Here is a 21,912-nt window from a genome sequence, read left to right on the forward strand (position 1 = left end):
AATATTGGTATTTTAGCTGTTTGGAGTATCTGAGGATTATTCTACTAATGAAGATATTGTGTTTTATAGTAAAAACTCAAGACTGCTCTTCTGTGAAGCTGCATCACTGTCCAGTAAATCACAGTTGGGATAATATTGTTTCTGCAATTCCAGGGGAGTCATTGTGTGGTCACAGCACCGCCCCGTCTTCTTTAACAGTAATAAATCCACTCTTGGCTGAGGGAAATTCAGGTAAATGCTTCCTGTAAGCCATGTTGTAAATGATGTTATTTACCTCATAAATACATGTTCAATAGATTTAGAATACAATAAGTTTTCTTTGTTTCTATTTCCTCAATGTGATAAGTATTTCCAAGCCCAGTGCTGGCATTTCAGTGCAGTAGGCCCAGGTGGCATTCAGGACCATCAAACTAAGGCAGAGAGTGCTAAGAGGAGGTATTACCTAACATGTTATTGAAAACAAAACTATTTTCCTTTACACTTGAAACAAACCAAAAAGCAAAAATTGAAAACTGAAGTAGTTTTTGCCCTTGATTTATAGCATGAAAAAAGGCAGTGTTTTCTCTGAAAAGTAAAGGGGAGGTAACCTGAATGTCTCCTGAAAAAATAAAAGCATTCACAATACTAGTATTCATAGTAATGCAATCATACAAAATTGAGCATTGTGTCTATTTCTTTTTCATATAATTATGTTCATTGCTATATACAGCTCCTAACTTTTTTTTTTAATTCTTTTATTGGTACATTTTAGGTATACAACACAATTACATTTCTCATTGGGAATTGTACCTTTACATAATGCATCTTGGTTCTTATTTTTTCCCCATTCCTAGCCCTCCCTTCACGCCCTCCACCCTTCTCTATTTACAAAGCCTTTATTTCCATTTTTTTCCATTTCTCATCATTTTTCCTTTCCCTTCTTTCCTTTCCCCTGCCCCTCCCACTACCCCTACCCCTTTGGACCTTTTCTTCCTGTTTTGCATTGTTATTCTAATCAGTGGTACATTTTAGGTATACAATATAATGACATTCATCATTGGAAATTTGCACCTTTACATAGTCTCTCTTGGTTCTTATTTTTCACCCTTGCACAGCCCTCCCTTCAACCCCTCCAGTCCTCCCTATTTACAAAGATTTTGTTCCTAGTTTTCCATTTTCTCATATTAATCCCATTCCCTTCTGTCCTTTCCCCTAGCCCTAGCACTTCCTTCCCCTTTGCCCCTTTTCTTCCTATTTCACATTACCTATTATACATTTAGTCCTTATTTACACTTTCAGGTACTCACACCAGAGAAACTATTCGGTATTTATTCATATGTGTCCTATTTATTTCACTTAAGAGTATCGCCTCAATGTGCATCCACTTAGCTATAAATGTCTCTAATTTCTCATTTTTTATGGCTGAGTAGTACTCCATTTTATTTTTTAAAAAAACACATTTTCTTTATCCAATTTTTCCAGCACCATTTATTAAAGAGGCTATCTTTCCTCCAGTGAGGGTGTTTGGCTCTTTTATCCAAGATGAGATGGCTGAGTGTGTCTGGCGTTGTTTCTGCATCTTCTAATCTGTTCCACTGGTCCTCAAATCTGTTTCTTTGCCAGTACCGTGCTGTTTTTATCACAGTAGCTTTGTAGTAGAGTTGCAGGTTGGGGATTGTGATACCCCCTGCCATGTCTCTGTTACCTAGAATTGCTTTTGCTATTCTGGATCTCTTCTTGTTCCAAATGAATTTTTGGATTGTTTTTTCGAGGCCTATGAAGTATGCTGCTGGGATCTCAATTGGAATTGCATTAAATCTATATAGCAGTTTTGGAAATATGGCCATTTTCACTATATTAATCCTTCCTACGCAGGAGCAGGGGATGTCTGTCCATTTTCTGATAGCATCTTCAATCTCTCTTTTCAGAACGCCATAGTTTTCAGAGTGCCATAGTTCTCAGAGAAGAGGTCTTTGATTTCTTTCGTTAGGATGATTCCTAGGTATTTCAGTTTTTTGGATGCTATTGTGAAAGGAATTATTTGGCCTATTTCTCTCTCAGTGAGTCTGTCATTGGTGTAGAGGAAAGCTATTGATTTTTGTGTATTGACCTGGTAACCAGCTACTTGACTGAATTTGGTTATTAAGTCTAGAAGATGTTTGGTGGAGTTCTTGAGGTCTTCTATATACAGTATCATGTCATCTGCAAATAATGACAATTTGACTTCTTCATTACCTGTCTCTATTCCTTTCATTTCTTTCTCTTGTCTAATTGCCATGGCTAATGTTTCCAGAACTATATTGAACAAGAGTGGTGATAGTGGACATCCTTGTCTTGTTCCTGATTGTAGTGTGATGGATTTCAGTTTTTGACCATTTAGTATGATATTGGCTGTTGGTTTTTCATAGATGGCTTCTATCAGTTTGAGGTAGAGACCATCTATTCCAATTTTTTGTAGGGTTTTTATCCTAAATGCATGTTGCATTTTGTCAAATGCTTTTTTTGCATCTATGGAGATAATCACATGGTTTTTGCCCTTGGCTCAATTGATATAGTGTATTACATTGATTGATTTGTGTATGTTGAACCATCCCTGCATCCCTGGGATGAATCCCACTTAAGCACGGTGTATGATCTTCTTCATGATCTTCTGCATTCTATTTGCCAGTATCTTATTAAGGATTTTTGCATCTGTGTTCATTAGTGAGATTGGCCTATAGTTCTCTTTTTCAGTTGGGTCTTTCTCTGCTTTGGGGATCAAGGTTATGCTTGCTTCCAGGAATTAATTTGAGAGTATTGCTTCCCTTTCAATTTCATTGAAGAGTTTAAACAGTAGTGGCAGCAGTTCTTCTCTAAATGTCTTGTAGATTTCAGCAGTGAAGCCATCAGGGCCCGGGCTTTTCTTAGTTGATAAGATTTTAAATACATTTTCAATTTCATTGGTTGATATTGGGTTGTTCAGAATTTTTAGGTCTTCTTCTTTCAACTTTGGTAATTCATATGTATCTAGGAATCTGTCCATTTCTTCTGTGTTGTCCATCTTATTGGCGTATAGGTTCTGGAAGTAGGTATGGATGATCGTCTGGATTTCTGCTGGGTCTGTTGTCATTTCACCCTTTTCATTCCTAATTGCATGGATTTGGGCCTTTTCCTTCCTTTTTCTGACAAGGTTGGCTAAAGGTTTGTCAATTTTGTTGATTCTTTCGAAGAACCAACTCTTGGCTTCATTGAAATTTTGTATCGTTCTCTTAGTCTCCATTGCATTGATTTCTCCTCTGATCTTTATAATTTCCTCCCTTGTATGAGCTCTGGGGTTGGCCTGCTCTTCTTTTTCTAGAAGCTTGGAATTCAGCATCAGGTTGTTTAATTGGGCTCATTCTGTTTTGCTAATATGCATATTCACTGCTATGAATTTCCCTCATAAGACTGCTTTCATTGTGTCCCATAGATTCTGATATGTTGTATTGTCACTGTCATTTAATTGAAGGAACTGTCTGATTTCTTCTTTAATTTCCTCTGTGACCCATTGGTTATTCAGAAGTGTGTTGTTCAATTTCCACGTGTTTATAAAATTTTATGAGTTTCTTTTGCTATGGATCTCCAATTTCATCACACTATGGTCTGATAATATACAGGGGATAACTTCAATTCCTTTGCACTTACTTAAACATGTTCTATGTGTGAGTATGTGGTCCATTTTGGAGAATGACCCATGTGCCCTGAGAAGAATGTGTATTCTGATTTTGTGGGGTGGAAGACTCTGTAAACATCTCTTAAGTTCATTTCTTCAAGAGTTCGATTGAGTTCTAGTATTTCATTACTTATTTTTAGTCTAGTTAATCTGTCTATTTGTGACAGTGGGGTATTGAGGTCCCCCACTACAATTTAATTAGTGCATATATGACTTTTCATGTCCATTAGTATTTATTTTATATAGTTATGTGCACTAGTGTTTGGTGCATAGATATTTATGATTGTCATCTCTTCCTCTTGGAGTGTTCCCTTTGCAAAGATGTAGTGTCCTTCTTCATCTCTCTTAATCAGTGTTGGTCTGAAATCTACTTGATCTGCAAAGAGGGTAGCTACTCCTGCTTTTTTTCGGGTTCCTGTCACATGGAGTATTGTTTTCCACCCTTTAACTTTCAGTCTTTGAGTTTCCTTTTGAATTCAGTGTGTTTCTTGTATGCACCATATTGTTGGCTTTTGCTTCTTGACCCATTCTGCCAGTCTATTTCCTTTGATTGGTGAATTGAGACCATTAACATTGATGGTTATAACTGAAACGTATTAACTTGTCATTGCCATGACTTTTTCTTTTTGTTGGGTTCTCCCCCTTTACATTTAATTTCTTGTCATGCCAGATGGGTTCATTCTGCTTTGCTTCCTGGGGTTGTGATCCTCAATGTCTGTTCCTAGGATATTGTGTAAAATTCTTTGAAGTGCTGGTTTGGTATTCACGAAGTTCCTAAGGTGCTCTTTGTCATGAAAGTATCTTATTTCTCCATCCATTTTGAAAGATAGTTTTGCAGGGTACATCAATCTGGGTTGGAGGCTGTTTTCTTTTAGGGCTTGGAATATATCACTCCAAGCTCTTCTTGCCTTGATGATTTGTGTTGAGAAATCTGCTGTGATTCTGATGGGCTTTCCTTTGTATGTGATTTGTTTCTTTTCTCTGACTGCTTGGAGAACTTCTTTCTTCTGTTGTGTTTCTGTAATCTTAACAGTTACATGCCTATGTGTAGATTTTTTTTGATCAAGGCTATTTGGAGTCCTATATGCCTCACTTATCTGTATGTCAAGCTCTTTTCCCCTGCTTGGGAAGTTTTCTGCCATTATTTCTGTGAAGAGATTTTTCAATGTCATCTCCACTCTCTCCTGTTTCTTCCTTGAGCCCAGTCAGTCTTATGTTATTCTTCTTTGCATCATCTAGCAGCTGCTGGATTGATGTCTCATGTTCCCTTATAATTTTGGAACAATTTTTCTTTTCCTGGTCACTAATTGCAATCTTATCTTCTATATCTGAAATTCTGTCCTCCATTGGCTCATTCTGCTGTGTACACTTTCAATGGAGTTTTTCATGTCCTGGAAATCTATTTGCATCTGTTTTATGGATTCCATTTGTTTCTTATGTTGGGATTCCATCATGTTCCTCAGCTCCTCTCTAGATTTATTAATCATGTCTTGCACTAGGGGCACAATTTCTCCTGTTATCTGAGAAATTATTTGTGATTTCATTTTGTCCATATCCCCTTTTGTTGCCAGTTCAGTGTGTCCAAGTGGCTGAGTATCAGAATGTTCCATCTCATTTCCCTTTGGGGTTGCTGTAGGTGATCTGAAAGTCTGGTTTTGAGACTTATTTACGTGTTTTCTCATTTCGACTGGGGCAGGGGGCTGTTAGTGCCTGCACGGATTACCTCCTCTGAGCTGGGAGAGGTGGGACAGGGGCCGCGAGCAGCGTTAGGGATGGTGACCCAAAAGCCCTTTCCTGTGGCCTGGGAGCAGCAGGAGGGATGGTGGCCACGTAGCCCCTTCCTCTGGACCAGGAGCAGTGGGATGGCGGCTCAGAAGCCCCTACCTCTGGGCCCGGAGTGGTGGGAGGGATGGTGGCCCGGAAGCCCCTTCCTCTGGGCCAGGAGCAGCGGGACATAAGGTGGCCCAAAAGCCCTTTCCTCTGGGTTGGGAGCACCGGGAGGGATGGTGACTGGGAAGCCCCTTCCTCTAGACCAGGAGCAGTGGGATGGCGGCCCAGAATCCCCTACCTCTGGGCCAGGAGCAGCAGGACTCCGTACCTTGGTCTGGTGGTCTGGTGTCCTCTGCATCTTTGTAGTGTGGAACCAGGTGGCTGCCTGTCTTCAGCGGAGTGATTCGGTGTCTTCTGCATGACTTGGGACCTCGGTATGCTCCTACCTTTTTAATTGTTCATCCCTTGCTCTTCTGCAGAGTACCTGCAGCCTGGTATAGCCCAGCAATGGATCCAGAGCAAGAGGGAAGACATTGTCAGCCAAATGACTGAAGCCTGCCTTAACCAATCACTGGATGCCCTTCTGTCCAGGGACTTGCTCATGAAAGAGGACTATGAACTTATTAGTACCAAACCAACAAGGACCTCAAAAGTCAGACAATTACTGGATACCACTGATATCCATGGAGAAGAATTTGCCAAAATTATAGTACAAAAGTTGAAAGATAACAAACAGATGGGTCTTCATCCTTATCCAGAAATACATATGACTTCTAGGTCACCATCTTTAAATTTCGTGCAAAATAAAAATTTGTAAGTGTGTCTTTTTCAAGAAGAAAGTAAGTTTATAAATGGTTATTTATATCCCTGGCACTTTGATGTTTTTATAAAATCCATGAGTTTTAGAAGTGTTACTGAAGTTTTGGGGGGATAAATATTAGTCTCCTATGACATTGCAGTATTTCTTAAATTAATATAAGTAAAACTTTCATTTTGCTACATGGTTCGGTGTTTCATGTCTCTAATTGAAACTATTTTTAGTATTATAATTATATTTTTGTATATAATAGTATCTTATGGTATTGTGTATTTCTGACAGAAACTATTTTCACACTCACTTTCTTTGTATATTACTTATTACTTGCCAAGATGGAATTTGACGTGATGAAATATATGCCCTTCATACACAAATCACAGTACAGCATTCCTACTATAATCCGAGATTCAAATATTCACCAGTGGGTTATTCATTTTAAATTCTGTTACCCAGATTACAGTTTTTAACACTGACGTCCTATTTACTTCTGACCATTTCTTCAGGGCAACCCATGAAGGAATAACTTTAACTCCATAAGACACAACTCCCCTCTAATCCAGATCCCTACGTTACCTTTCTTCCCACTCAGCATTTCAGGCAATGTCTGAAATGATGGCTTCTCAATTCCCTTATGATGGACCTATGTCTTCACTTTCATTTCTAGGTACCAGAAGAAAGCTTTTTATATATGCACCCACCTAAGCAGGTATCAGACAGGAATTGAACATGGGTTGTAGATTGCATGGCAGCCACACTGGGGGCAGAGGACAACATTTAAAAGTACTGCTGTTAGCTGTTTTAAGTCCCTGAGTATTGCCATCAGCTGAGCCTGAAGTTGGGAAAATTTTGTCCAGGCCATAGCACCCTAGCCATAATACCTTTCTGAGAGACAGGGTACAGCTCCAGGCATAAGTGGCTCAGCCTGGAAGTGTGCTGTAGTAGGTCCTCCTGCACAGACATAGTGATATGTTTCCTATAGAAGCAGAAGGTCCTAAGCTGGGAGCAGCAGTTCAGGGCAGGCAGCGTAGCATAGAGTCTGCAATCCCACAGGTCTCTTAAGTTCAGGGTCTAGAGGGTGATGGCAGTGTTTACCAGTAGAACTTGGAGAGGCTGTGGGCTTAACTTTGTCCAGATGATGGCCCTCTGATCCAGGTGTGTTAGCCAACCAGTGTTTGTTCAGTGGGACAGATAGTTCATGTCTAAATCTAAAACTGGTAGTAAATTATTGACAGTTTCTTCTAGAATGTCTTAAGGCATCTGGGCATCTGGTCCAGATGGCCCTCTAGAAAGAAGATAGCATCCATATCAAGCTTCTAGAGCAGTCCTGGTGAACCCATACATGCATGTCACAGAGGGCTATTTGTATCATTGAAAACTCTGTTGTTGTGATTTTCTTTTAAGACAAAAGATTATTTTTTCTAAACTAAAACCTCAGTATTCAGGTTTAATTGCAGTGTTGGCACTTTGCAATAAATAAGTGGGTTATGGGTTACAGTTTGGGCACTTGGTCTCCAAAAGATTTGCCATCTCTGTTCTAAAGGCAGGTGTATTGGGTGATAAACTGCGCTGCCTCTAAGGAAAGGGAGGCAGGCATATGGATGTGAGTGAGAACAATTATCTGCAGAGTATTCATCTGGCCCAAGTAAGATGCAAAAGTAGCCAGGGTGATGAGTTTGAAAGTGCAAAGCATTTCCCTTTCCTGGATACAGTCCAATTAGGACCTACCTAGTACTGTGGGTTGATTTGTATAAATCAACTTCTTAGACCACAGGAACAGTAAATCTTTTCTCTGATGGACCCACAGAAAGGTTTGTAGGGCCGGCGATGTAGCTCAGTGGCACTGCATCTGCCTGGTAAGCACAAGGTCCTGAGTTCAATCCCAGGTACCAAAAAACTTCTCTAGAAAGAAGTAGGTTTATGTTATGGCTTGTGTCTAGATGTCCACCCCAAAGCCTCATGCAGTCATAGGTGGGGCTTTTTCAGAAGTGGCTGAATCTAGTGTGTGATTCATTCATGATGCAATACTAGGACTAAGGGTATGAGTGCTACCCACCCTAAGTACCCAGGATACGATATAAGGGATTGAAAGAGTTGTACTTGCTTTGCTACCTTCTGCCTGCCAAGAACTATCTCTTCTGTAATGCCTATCTGCCATTCATCCTGGGAGCCAGCTGATTGTGGACTGAAACCTGTACAAACTGTGAGCTAAGTAAACCTTTCCTCCTTTAACTTTGAGTGTTGGGTATTTTGTCCCAGCAACAAGAAAAGTAAGAGAATTTGGTACCAGAGGAGTGGCATTGTTGCTGTGACTGTACCTGACCATGTGGTTTAGGAGCCTTTGCAGCTGGCATGTGGGAAGAGTTTGGAAAGGTTTGGAGATGCCAGCTGAAAAAGCAGAGCTGCAATGCTTTAGACTGTACTTGATGGGAAATTCTGGTCAAAGTTTAGAAGACCAGAAGGCTGATAGAAAACCTGCCAGTAAAGACCAGGGTCAGAAGGTTTCTGCTGGGAAGAACTGCACCGGCTGTTGGACTCCAGAAATTTTGTGTTATACCATGGCAGAAAGTTTGGCTGCATTTTGCTTGTGTCCAGACACTTTTCCTAAGACTAAGATTAAGGGTGGCAGACTAGTTAATCTTTTTTTTTTGTATTAAATTATTTTATTGGTACATTGTAGGTATACAACACAATTACATTTCTCATTGGGAATTGTACCTTTACATAATGCATCTTGGTTCTTACTTTTTCCCCATTCCTAGCCCTCCCTTCACGCCCTCCACCCTTCCCTATTTACAAAGACTTTATTTCCATTTTTTTCCATTTCTCATCATTTTTCCTTTCCCTTCTTTCCTTTCCCCTGCCCCTCCCACTACCCCTACCCCTTTGGACCTTTTCTTCCTAATTTACATTATCGATTATTCATTCTAATCATTGGTACATTTTAGGTATACAATCTAATGACATTCATCATTGGAAATTTGCACCTTTACATAGTCTCTCTTGGTTCTTATTTTTCACCCTTGCACAGCCCTCCCTTCAACCCCTCCAGTCCTCCCTATTTACAAAGATTTTGTTCCTATTTTTCCATTTTCTCATATTAATCCCATTCCCTTCTATCCTTTCCCCTAGCCCTCCCACTTCCTTCCCTTTCACCCTTTTTCTTCCTAGTTCACATTACCTATTATACATTTAGTCCTTATTTACACTTTCAGTTTCTCACACCAGAGAAACTATTTGGTATTTATTCATGTGTGTCCTATTTATTTCACTTAAGAGTATCGCCTCAATGTGCATCCACTTAACTATAAATGTCTCTAATTTCTCATTTTTTATGGCTGAGTAGTACTCCATTTTATTAAAAAACCCACATTTTCTTTATCCAGTCTCCAGTTGATGGCCATTTGGGCTATTTCCAAGTTTTAGCTATTACAAACTGTGCTGCTATGAACATGGGTCCACATATGTCACTGTGGTATGATTCTTTCAATTCTTTGGGGAAGACCCCCAGCAGGGGAATAGCGGGGTCAAATGGGACTTCCATTCCTAGTTCTTTGAGGTATCTCCATACTGATTTCCACAGTGCTTGCACCAGTCTACACTCCCACCAGCAGTGGAGCAGGGTTCCTCTTTCCCCACAGCCCCTCCAGCATTTGTTATTGGTTGATTTCATGATAGCAGCCATTCTTTCTGGAGTGAGGTGGAATCTCAGCGTTGTTTTCATTTGCATCTCTCGGATGACCAGTGATGTTGAACATTTTTTCATGTATTTATTTGCAATTTCTACTTCTTTATCTGAGAAATGTCTGTTCATTTCAGCTGCACATTTTTCGATTGGGCCTTTAAATTTGGGAGGTCTGATTTTTTAAGTTCTTTATAGATTCGGGATAGTAGACCTTTGTCTGAGGAAGAGCAGTTGAAGATTTTTTCCCACATTGTGCGTTGTCTCTTCACACTGCTGGTGGTTTCTCTTGCTATGCAGAAGCCTTATAATAAGAAGAGATCCCACTTGTTGATTGTTTGTGCTAGTTCATGGGCAACTGAGGTTTTATTCATAAAATCTTTTCCTACACCAATGTCTTCAAGAGTTCTACCTAACCTCTGTTCCAACTGGTTCAGAGTTTCTACTTTAATATTTAGATCTTTAATCCATTTTGATTTTAGTTTAGTGCATGGTGAGACATATAGGTCTAGTTTTAATCTTTGTCAAGTTGAACACCAACTTTTCCAGCACCATTTATTAAAGAGGCTATCTTTCCTCCAGTGAGGTTGTTTGGCTCCTTTGTCGAAGATGAAATGGCTGAGTGTGTCTGGCGTTGTTTCTGCATCTTCTAATCTGTTCCACTGGTCCTCAAGTCTGTTTCTTTGCCAGTACCATGCTGTTTTTATCACAGTAGCTTTGTAGTATAGTTACAGGATGGGGATTGTGATACCCCCTGCCATGTCTCTGTTACCTAGAATTGCTTTTGCTATTCTGGGTCTCTTCTTTTTCCAAATGAATTTTTGGATTGTTTTTTCGAGGCCTATGAAGTATGCTGCTGGGATCTCAATTGGAATTGCATTAAATCTATATAGCAGTTTTGGAAATATGGCCATTTTCACTATATTAATCCTTCCTACGCAGGAGCAGGGGATGTCTCTCCATTTTCTGATATCATCTTCAATATCTCTTTTCAGAGTGCCATAGTTTTCAGAGAAGAGGTCTTTGATTTCTTTCATTAGGTTGATTCCGAGGTATTTCAGTTTTTTGGATGCTATTGTGAAAGGAATTATTTGGCCTATTTCTCTCTCAGTGAGTCTGTCATTGATGTAGAGGAAAGCTACTGATTTTTGTGTGTTGACCTTGTAACCAGCTACTTGACTGAATTTGGTTATTAAGTCTAGAAGACTTTTGGTGGAGTTCTTGGGGTCTTCTATATACAGTATCATGTCATCTGCAAATAATGACAATTTGACTTCCTCATTTCCTGTTTTATTCCTTTTATTTCTTTCTTTTGTCTAACTGCCGTGGCTAATGTTTCCAGAACTATATCGAACAAGAGTGGTGACAGTGGACATCCTTGTCTTGCTCCTGATTTCAGTGTGAAGGATTTCAGTTTTTGACCATTTAGTATGATGTTGGCTGTTGCATTTTCATAGATGGCTTTTATCAGTTTTAGGTAAAGACCATCTATTCCAATTTTTTGTAGAGTTTTTATCATAATGGATGTTGGATTTTGTCAAATGTTTTTTCTGCGTCTATGGAGATAATCATATGGTTTTTGTCCTTGGCTCTATTGATATAGTGTATTACATTGATTGATTTGCATATGTTGAACCATCCCTGCATCTCTGGGATGAATCCCACTTGATCAGGGTGTATGATCTTCTTGATGATCTTCTGCATTCTATTTGCCATTATATTATTAAGGATTTTTGCATCTGTGTTCATTAGTGAGATTGGCCTATAGTTCTCCTTTTCAGTTGGGTCTTTCTCTGCTTTGGGGATCAAGGTTATGCTTGCTTCCAAGAATGAATTTGGGAGTATAGCTTGCCTTTCCATTTCATTGAAGAGTTTAAACAGTAGTGGCAGCAGTTCCTTTCTAAATGTCTTGTAGAATTCAGCAGTGAAGACATCAGGGCCTGGGCTTTTCTTAGTTGATAAGTTTTTAATTACATTTTCAATTTCATTGGTTGTTATTGGGTTGTTCAGAATTTTTAGGTCTTCGTTCAACTTTGGTAATTCATATGTATCTAGGAATCTGTCCATTTCTTCTGTGTTGTCCATCTTATTGGCGTATAGGTTCTGGAAGTAGGTATGGATGATCGTCTGGATTTCTGCTGGGTCTGTTGTCATTTCACCCTTTTCATTCCTAATTGCATGGATTTGGGCCTTTTCTTTCCTTTTTCTGACAAGGTTGGCTAAAGGTTTGTCAATTTTGTTGATTCTTTCGAAGAACCAACTCTTGGCTTCATTGATTTTTTGTATCGTTCTCTTAGTCTCCATTGCATTGATTTCTCCTCTGATCTTTATAATTTCCTCCCTTGTATGAGCTCTGGGGTTGGCCTGCTCTTCTTTTTCTAGAAGCTTGAGGTTCAGCATCAGGTTGTTTAAGTGGGCTCATTCTGTTTTCCTAATATGCATATTCACTGCTATGAATTTCCCTCATAAGACTGCTTTCATTGTGTCCCATAGATTCTGATATGTTGTATTGTCACTGTCATTTAATTGAAGGAACTGTCTGATTTCTTCTTTAATTTCCTCTGTGACCCATTGGTTATTCAGAAGTGTGTTGTTCAATTTCCACGTGTTTATGAAATTTTTTGAGTTTCTTTTGCTATGGATCTCCAATTTCATCACACTGTGGTCTGATAATATACAGGGGATAACTTTAATTCCTTTGCACTTACTTAAACATGTTCTATGTGTGAGTATGTGGTCTATTTTTGAGAATGACCCATGTGTAGCTGAGAAGAATGTGTATTCTGATTTTTTGGGTTGAAAGACTCTATAAACATCTCTTAAGTTCATTTGTTCAAGAGTTCAATTGAGTTCTAGTATTTCATTACTTATTGTTTGTCTAATTGATCTATCTATTTGTGACAGTGGGGTGTTGAGGCCCCCTACTACAATTGAATTAGTGGATATATGACTTTTCATGTCCATTAGTATTTGTTTTATATATTTGGATGCACTAGTGTTTGGTGCATAGATATTTATGATTGTCATCTCTTCCTCTTGGAGTGTTCCCTTTACAAGGATGTAGTGTCCTTCTTTGTCTCTCTTAATCAGCGTTGGTTTGAAATCTCCTTGATCTGCAAAGAGGACAGCTACTCTTGCTTTTTGGGGGGTTCCTGTCACATGGAGTATTGTTTTCCACCCTTTAACTTTCAGTCTATGAGTTTCCTTTTGAATTCAGTGTGTTTCTTGTATGCACCATATTGTTGGCTTTTGCTTCTTGACCCATTCTGCCAGTCTATTTCTTTTGATTGGTGAATTGAGACCATTAACAGTGATGGTTATAACTGAAATGTATTGACTTGTCATTGCCATGACTTTTTCTTTTTGTTGGGTTCTCCCCCTTTACATTTAATTTCTTGTCATGCCAGATGGGTTCATTCTGCCTTCCTTCCTGGGGTTGTGACCCTCAATGTCTGTTCCTAGGATATTATGTAAAATTCTTTGGAGTGCTGGTTTGATATTCACGAAGTTCCTAAGGTGCTCTTTGTCATGAAAGTATCTTATTTCTCCATGCATTTTGAAAGATAGTTTTGCAGGGTACATCAATCTGGGTTGGAGGCTGTTTTCTTTTAGGGCTTGGAATATGTCACTCCAAGCTCTTCTTGCCTTGATGGTTTGTGTTGAGAAGTCTGCTGTGATTCTGATGGGCTTTCCTTTGTATGTGATTTATTTCTTTTCTCTGACTGCTTGGAGAACTTTTTTCTTCTGTTGTGTTTCTGTAATCTTAACAATTATATGCCTATGTGTAGATTTTTTTTGATCAAGGCTATTTGGAGTCCTATATGCCTCACTTATCTGTATGTCAAGCTCTTTTCCCCTGCTTGGGAAGTTTTCTGCCATTATTTCTGTGAAGAGATTTTTTTATGTCATCTCCACTCTCTCCTGTTTCTTCATTGAACCCAATCAGTCTTATGTTATTCTTCTTTGCATCATCTAGCAGCTGCTGGATTGATGTCTCATGTTCCCTTATAATTTTGGAGCAATTTTTCTTTTCCTGGTCACTAATTGCAATCTTATCTTCTATATCTGAAATTCTGTCCTCACATTGGCTCATTCTGCTGTGTACACTTTCAATGGAGTTAGTTTTTCATGTCCTGGAAATCTATTTGCATCTGTTTTATGGATTCCATTTGTTTCTTATGTTGGGATTCCATCATGTTCCTGAGCACCTCTCTAGATTTATCAATCATATCTTGCACTAGGGGCACAATTTCTCCTGTTATCTGAGAAATTATTTGTGATTTCATTTTGTCCAGATCCCCTTTTATTGCCAGTTCAGTGGGTCCAGGTTGTTGAGTATCAGAATGTTCCATCTCATTTCCCTTTGGGGTGTCTGTAGGTGATCTGGAAGTCTGGTTTTGAGACTTATTTACGTGTTTTCTCATTTCGACTGGGTCAGGGGGCTGTTAGTGCCTGCACGGATTACCTCCTCTGAGCTGGGAGAGGTGGGACAGGGGCCGCAAGCAGCGTTAGGGATGGTGGCCCCAAAGGCCTTTCCTGTGGGCTTGGAGCAGCGGGAGGGATGATGACCAGGAAGCCCCTTCCCCTGGACCAGGAGCAGTGGGATGGTGGCTCAGAAGCCCCTCCCTCTGGGCCGGGAGTGGTGAGAGGGATGGTGGCCTAGAAGCCCCTTCCTCTGGGCCAGGAGCAGTGGGACAGAAGGTGGCCCAAAAGCCCTTTTCTCTGGGCTGGGAGCAGCGGGAGGGATGGTGACCGGGAAGCCCCTTCCTCTGGACCAGGAGCAGTAAGACGGTGGCTCAGAAGCCCCTACCTCTGGGCTGGGAGCAGCGGGACTCAGTACCTTGGTCTGGTGGTCTGGTGTCCTCTGCGTCTTTGTAGTTTGGTACTAGGTGGCTGCCTTTCTGCAGCAGGGTGATTCGGCATCTTCTGGCTACTCGGGACCTCAGTAGGGCGTGCACAGACCTGCCTGTGTGCAGAGGGCTGATTCTGCATGTTCTGTGCAACTCAGGACCTCGGTAGGGCGTGGGCAGACCTGCCTGTCTGCAACGGAGTGATTCGGCATCTTCTGCACGTCTTAGGACCTTGGTAGGTTATGCATAGACTTGCCTGTCTGTAGCGGGCTGATTCGGCATGTTCCACATGACTGGGGACCTCGGTAGGGCATCAGAAATCACATTCTTTGCAGTGCATTTTATGACTGCTACCTAAAAATTTAGTACACAGATTAGTTGTATTAATATCACTTGGAGGATGTTAAAAATTCAAATCTATGACCCCTTTCTCAGGGGATCATGTCCAGGAATTCCTTTCAACAGACCTTCTAGGCAATTTCTATCCAGTCTAAATTTCAAGACCCTTGTTTCAAGAAACACTATGAAACTGAACAAGAAATAATTTTTATTAGCTTCACATATTTGACTTCCTAATGTCTGATTCCCATACTTGTCTTTAGAACGTACACCCTCTGAGTTGATTGGAAAGTTTTACTTTTACATTCAATGTGAATTCCCAAAGCAATTTTAGTCATGTTTTGCATTTCCAAAAGATCACTGCGACGTGATAGTCAAAGCATATTAGACTGTTCAGTTTATTCAGGAAGGTCTTCAGGGGAGACAAAACACTTGAATTATGACAGTGGAAGAACCAAGTCGATGTGGGAAAAACAGCACAAGAAATAGGACCCACTTGGGCTGAAAATTATACTAAAGAAATTCATGTAACTATGGAAGAGTGAGATGGCAGGGCCGGGAATTTAGCTCAGTGGTTTCGCTGCCTGCTGCGCAAGCGCCAGGACCCAAGTTCGATCCCCGGTACCAAAAAAAAAAAAGAAAAAGTGAGATGGCAGCCAGAGTATCATGAAGTGGAAGTTCATTATTTTTCTCCATCATCAATCCTCTGACCACCCTAAACACCCTCCGTCAATATTCTGTTTCCTAATATGCAGAAAATATATGTTCAATTGGGAAAGAAGGAATATTCATAGTTTCACACTGAGCCAAACTCACAAACATCTCATTTTCAGAAATTTGTTTATTTTCTAAAAATCACATCTCTCAGTAATATGGTGGCTTATGGCTGTAGTCCTAGCACTTGGGAGGCTGTCCAAGAGAATCATGAGTTCAAGGCATCCTAAGCTACAGAGCAAAACCTTTTCTCAAGCAGGTAAATAAATAACAACTCATTTCCCACGGAGCCTAGTTCCCAAACTACCTCTTGCTTTTTCTCTCTCCACTGAATCATCTCTTTCAATCTCAAACATTCATAGCTTCCCTTAAAAACAAAATTCTTTTGCTTGACTTGTCTATTCCTATTAATCAATTCCCTGGAAAATTATTTTACATTGCCTCTAACTTTGTTACTAGTTTCATTGTAAACTGTTTAAAATTTGTTGTTATTAACTAATGAGTGGGTTAAAAGGAACAAGTGTGCATCTGATGCCTCTAATTCCAGCGGAGTAGAGATGTTAACAGACAAGTACACTAGGATTAATCATTTCCCTTGATGAAGGGGGAACTAACGGCCTCTTCATGCAAGTTAGCTCTTTTCCAGAGAGTACCGTATATATCTTCCTACATTGATATTCAAAATCTATTTCCCTATAGTGTATACACATTGGGCCCGGTTCCAAACAGTGAGATGGAAGGTAAAATGTATCTAAACCCTTCTCCATAAGACAGCCCTTTATATGTTTTAGCCAACTCTTATGCTTCTGATGTTTATTTATTGTCTATACTCCCCTTTTTCTAGTACATGTGCTGCTGAAGAGAACACTCATCTATATTCCTCTTAAATTATGGCACCCATGACTAAACACAATGCTTCCTGGTAGACTTACCAACATCATTGGATCTCCCCTTGTACTCATGACCAACTTTAATCATAATTCTTAGGTACAACCATCACTTAATTGATAATACTTCCAATTGAAATATTTGAGCTTAATTTTTTAACATAAAAGAATACAAAATTTACAAGTTTCATCCAGATGGTCAGTTTTTAAACCATTGGTCTGTTTTTCATCTAAAATTTACTTCAATATAAACACATTTTTTCCTGCAGGTTTGCTAAAATATTAAAAATTAGACATGTTTCCTCTCCTTATACAGAAACAATATTGCTGTTGTTGTTCACAACCTGCATATGATATCTAGGTGCAAGGAGCTGTGTCTCCCCACCCACCAAAAAACCCCATGATTTAAGGAGACCAACTGCAGAAAGAGCCTAAACTTCAACATCTGAAAATAAAAGAATACTAAGAAAGTTAAAGACTAAACAGAAGAAAACCTGAAAATAAATGTAACCAATACCCTTTGTGGCAGTGAGTGTGGATTGTCAATTTGATTGATTTTGGGTTCTGCTTAGAGGATTGGTGGAGCACACCTGCATGTGTCTCTCTTGAGATCTATGTCTGGTCCCTGGCACATTTTCTTTGGCCCTGGTTTGTTCTGCTTTCTGGCCTCCATGAATTAAGTAACTTTACTCTGCCATGCCCTGTGAAGTCAGGTGACTGTAGCCTGAATCCCCCAAACCATAAGCCAAATTAAACCTCTCCTTTAAGTTGTGGGTGTCAGGTATTGATTGTGTCCCAACAACAGGAAAGCTGACTAATAAATAAAATGAGTACCAGAAAAGTGGAATCGTTGTTATTATACCTGACCGTGTTATTTCGAAGTCTTTGGACCTATTTTGCAGGAAGAGTTTGGAAAGGTTTGGAGAGGTTAGCTAGAGAAGCCCTAAAATGCCATAAGCATAACCTGATGGTTGATTCTGGTGGCAGATAAGAACCAGAATGCTGATAGGAATAAAGACAGTAATGGCCAAGCTCAGGTGGTTTCTGTTGAGAACAAGAACTCCATTTGTTGCTGGTCTAGAGGCCATGTATGTTATACTCTGATTAAAGCCCATTTATATTTTGCCCAGGCCATAAAACTTAGAAGACCAAGATTAAAAGCAAAGCAGTAGACTAATTAACTTAGCAGAGGAAATTTCAGAACAGTCAACATTCATGGTGTGGCATGGATATGGCTATTTTTAGTTCATAGAGAAAATAGGGCAAAAAGCAGAGCACAAAAATTGAAAACCTTAAATTTGTGCCCAAAAGAAACCATGCGTTATAGTTAGAACCAAAAGAGATGTGGTTATGACTTCCAGATAACAATGAATACAGCTTGAATTATATGTATGTACCTCTATAAGAGTACAGTTGTAAAATTCTTTTCTCTGTGTTTTTATGGAGAAATGAGCCTACAAAGGTATTCATCTCTAAAACCCACAAACATCTTACTGCTGCCCTGATTGTGCAGCAGCCTCCCTGGTGTGGTTTAGGGAGTTTTCTTGGGTTGTAGAGATCGCACCAATTCAAGCACAGAACCCCAGAAGTGCCAGAATAGGAACAGGAAGACTGAAAAGAGGCAAATTGGACTTGCCCACCTTAGGAAAGCCCAGCACTGAACAGTACCAGCATGCAGAGGAAAGAACACAGGAGTGACAGTGAGTTCTGCAACCTAAAATGCGGTTCTTGGAGCATTAATGTTCTCCCATTTCACCTGACGTCCTACCCTAGGAAGAACACGTTCAAATGAGAAAGGGCACAAGGGATGGGGTCAGAGAAGGGAAGAAAGGACAAGGGGTTTTTAAAAACTGGAAGGAAAAATAGAAACAAAGCTTCAGTAAATGGGGGAAGGAAGAAGAGTTGAAGGGAGGGGAGGAGAATGGGGAAAAAATAGAATTAAGATGTGTTATGTACAGGTACCAATTCCCTATGATGAATATGAGCACTATGTATATAGCCAATATGTACTTAAAAATAAAAAGACTTGCTATCAACTCTATTAGGCAAGAGCCCAGGGCAGCTTTAATTTAGAAACATAAGTAAATATACCTTGTTCCTGAGTTTTTTAGGGAAAATCATGCTTGATATACATACTTACTGAAGAAGTATCTCTGAAGAAAGAAATGTTTTATCTTTTACCTGTAAAAAACAGTTTTAGGAGCAATCTGATCCTAAATTGTATGCCCTCCAGTTGCTCAAGCTGGAGTCCTTTTCCTATTTTCTCTTACTTTCCTTTGTTAAGGACCACCTTGATTTTAGCTCCCTAAGCTACAGTCCCTTATCATTTTTTTTAACTTTCCAATTAAAGTCTTACCCTGAAGATTAATGCTTTAGTTTTAATTTCCATTACCACTGAAGTAAGGACTCACCCTGGCTGATGACAGAGTAACCACTAAAGAAAATTGGAATTTACAAAATCAATTAACTAGATATTATATTTGCCAAGAGACATTACTGCACTTAACAATTAAATTTTTCTTTGAATTTCATTATTTTTACTATTGATACTGGAGAAATGTAATTAAAAACAAAATCTACCAACCCAGAAGAGATAAGAGAAGAAAAACAAAGAAATAATCCAAAAGCAGTTTATTGAATGACCATTAAATTAAAATGTGATGCCCATCATAAGCAAAGTGCTAAAATAGTGCAAAGCCAAATTTTTCCTTTTTATGAGCACCAAGTAGATTCAACTCATTACATGCATGTTTTAAGTATAAACAAAAACTAGTCCTTGAGTAAAAGGCCTTGAGACCAAGCCATTTTGTCATACACAGTTCATCATAACTTTACTAGGCAACTGAGGTGATCATCTGTAATAGCTAATAATAATAGCTTTATCCAAGGAAATTCCTGTTTTTATCATAGAAATTAGGAGTGTAGGGCTGGGGATTTAGCTCAGTGGTTCTGCTGATTGCCTCGCAAGTGCAAGGTCCTGAGTTCGATCCCCAGTACCCCCCCCCAAAAAAAGAAATTAGAAGTGTAATTGGAAGCCAGCAGCCTCCTAACTTTAGACTCCTACCCTCAAGCAGAAACTGAGAGATAGAGACTCTTATCTTTGTTGATGAGGACATTATATACATAAAAAAAAAAATGACTGCCAGGTTTGGAGAAAGACTTTCTCGTTAATGAAAGTGATCAAAAAAAGATACAGAAACATTTTAAAAGATGAGAAAATATTTACAACTATAAATTTTCTAAAGTAAATACTATAAATGGAAAACAAAAGAAGAAAGTGTTTTCAACAGAGAGAAATAAGCCTATTTTTAATTTATATTTGACCTTACACTGATTACAAAAAATTAAGCATTTTTAGAAATCTGGAAACTAGCTGCTTGCTCTTCATTTTTCTTTTTCTTTTTTTGTTTTTTAAGTAATATCATCTTTAAAAGGACTTTATCTTCCAGGAATCATATTTTTATGGCTATGTGAAATAATGATGCAGTAAACAAACAAAAGAAGACAAGTATAGATTATGGGGTGAGCTAGAAATTAAACAAATATGATATGGTGAGAGAGTTTGTATGAGACGTGAAAAGAATTAATTTGAAAGGGGCAGTAGGGAGCACCTCTCTTGGATGGCGATGCTTATGCTACACTACTACAAAGGGGACAGGACATCCATGCTGAAGGGTGGGGAGAGAACTTTCCAGGGAAAAGAAGAGCGTGGGCCAATGAGGCTGGAAGGCAGTGGGGAGGATGGTGTGAGATGTAGGAGGGATAATACAGCCCAGAACCCAAAATACACTTAAGCTCTGGTGAGGAGTTTAACTTTATTCTAAACAAGATGGAAAACACAGAAGGTTCCATGAAAAGAGGATTATGGAAGAGAGAGGAGCAAGAGTTGGACTGTGAGACTCCATTTAGAAGGCTGAGAGGGGAGTGGGCTGGTTTAGACATAAACATTCAAAATGTAGAGTTATAATTCAGAGTTAGAACCAACGGAATTTGATATTGGATTATAAATGAAAGAGGGGATGGGCTGGGGGATGATTCCTAGGGTTTGGACTAGAGTAACTTTGCAAATAGGAAAAAGACTAGGAAGTTGTGTTTTTATTTTATTTAAATAGTTTTGGGAAGTGAAATGAAAAAAGTTGTGTGGATATTATACATTTTAGAAGCTTTTGTAGACACCAATCGAAGATATTAAGGAGGGAGTTGTTTAGAGATTATAGAAGGCCACCAGATCAGAGTTTTGAATTTAAAAGACCTTAGCAAAAAGATATGTCTTAAAATTAGAATTGCTTAATAACATAGAAGGTAAGAGTTTTTGGATACTTACCCTGTATAAGACTTAATGTGGTCAAGTGTTTGCAAATGTTATCTAATACAATCCTGGAAACAACGCTGTGAGGGTAGTGCTATTATCATCATCCCACAGCATACTGAGATTTTAGTGATTTGTCCAACATGGACCAACTGGCAACTTACAGAGTCTAGGAAGAACACTGCTGACCTCCACAGTGATTTCACTATAATCTTTTCTTTAAGGGAAGAGATTTGGCTTACAGTTCGTACAGGTTTCGGTCCATAATCAGCTGACGCCAACACAGGGATGACAACCAGGCCTTACAAAGGAGAAACAACATGGTGTACACAAGATAGCGAAGGCAACAAGAGAGAGTTTAACAGCATCTTTCTTCCCCTTTTATCTTATTCTGACTACCGGGATTAGGATGATCTCACATCAACCCCTCAGGTGTAGTGGATCACATGCTCTTAACCCCAGCATCACACATTCCAGATTCAAATACCTCTGAAAAAGAAAGTCCCACCTCATCTGCATGACACTTTGGGGGTACATCTAAACACAAACTGTAACATTCCACCCCGGCCCCTCAAAGACTTATGCATATCTCTTTATGCAAAAAGCCATGTAGTCCATCTCTAAGAGTTGCCAAAGTCCTAATAGTTTCAGCATTGCTGAAAAGTCCAAGCCCCAAGTCCTTTGAGATTTAAGGCAAACTCTAACCTGTGAGCCCCTGTACAAACAAAAAGAAAGTTAAACACTTTGAACATTCAATGACACAGATAGACATTACCATTCCAAAAGGCACAAAGAGGAGGATACAAAGGAATGGGACCAAAGTAAGACCAAAATCCTGCAGGGCAAACATTACATTCCACAGTTCCACTTCCTCCAT

At 39.4% G+C, this 21,912-nt stretch overlaps 2 protein-coding genes across 5 annotated transcripts in view; one reads left to right on the forward strand and one right to left on the reverse strand.

The window, feature by feature from the left end:
* Ripk2 (receptor interacting serine/threonine kinase 2) overlaps positions 1-6,441 on the forward strand; it is a 31,474-nt gene extending 25,033 nt beyond the window's left edge. For 3 of the 4 annotated variants that reach the window (XM_087190567.1, XM_087190570.1, XM_087190569.1), the window contains 2 exons: positions 70-231; positions 5,920-6,441. In XM_087190567.1, coding sequence (XP_087046693.1) covers positions 70-231; positions 5,920-6,257 — 500 coding nt within the window. In that variant the 3' untranslated portion in view covers positions 6,258-6,441. The remainder of the gene's footprint in view (positions 1-69; positions 232-5,919) is intronic. The other variant, XM_087190568.1, reaches the window with a different exon arrangement.
* A 2,453-nt stretch (positions 6,442-8,894) lies between these two features.
* Positions 8,895-21,912, reverse strand: part of LOC101708968 (uncharacterized) — a 102,974-nt gene continuing 89,956 nt past the window's right edge. Inside the window, exon 3 of the mRNA XM_087190410.1 lies at positions 8,895-15,140. Coding sequence (XP_087046536.1) covers positions 15,100-15,140 — 41 coding nt within the window. The 3' untranslated portion in view covers positions 8,895-15,099. The remainder of the gene's footprint in view (positions 15,141-21,912) is intronic.

This window comes from Heterocephalus glaber, unplaced genomic scaffold, assembly GCF_053883595.1.
Source record: "Heterocephalus glaber isolate CG9 unplaced genomic scaffold, H.glaber_assembly_v1.0 deba00001553, whole genome shotgun sequence".
In the NCBI taxonomy this organism is placed as follows: Eukaryota; Metazoa; Chordata; class Mammalia; order Rodentia; family Bathyergidae; genus Heterocephalus; species Heterocephalus glaber.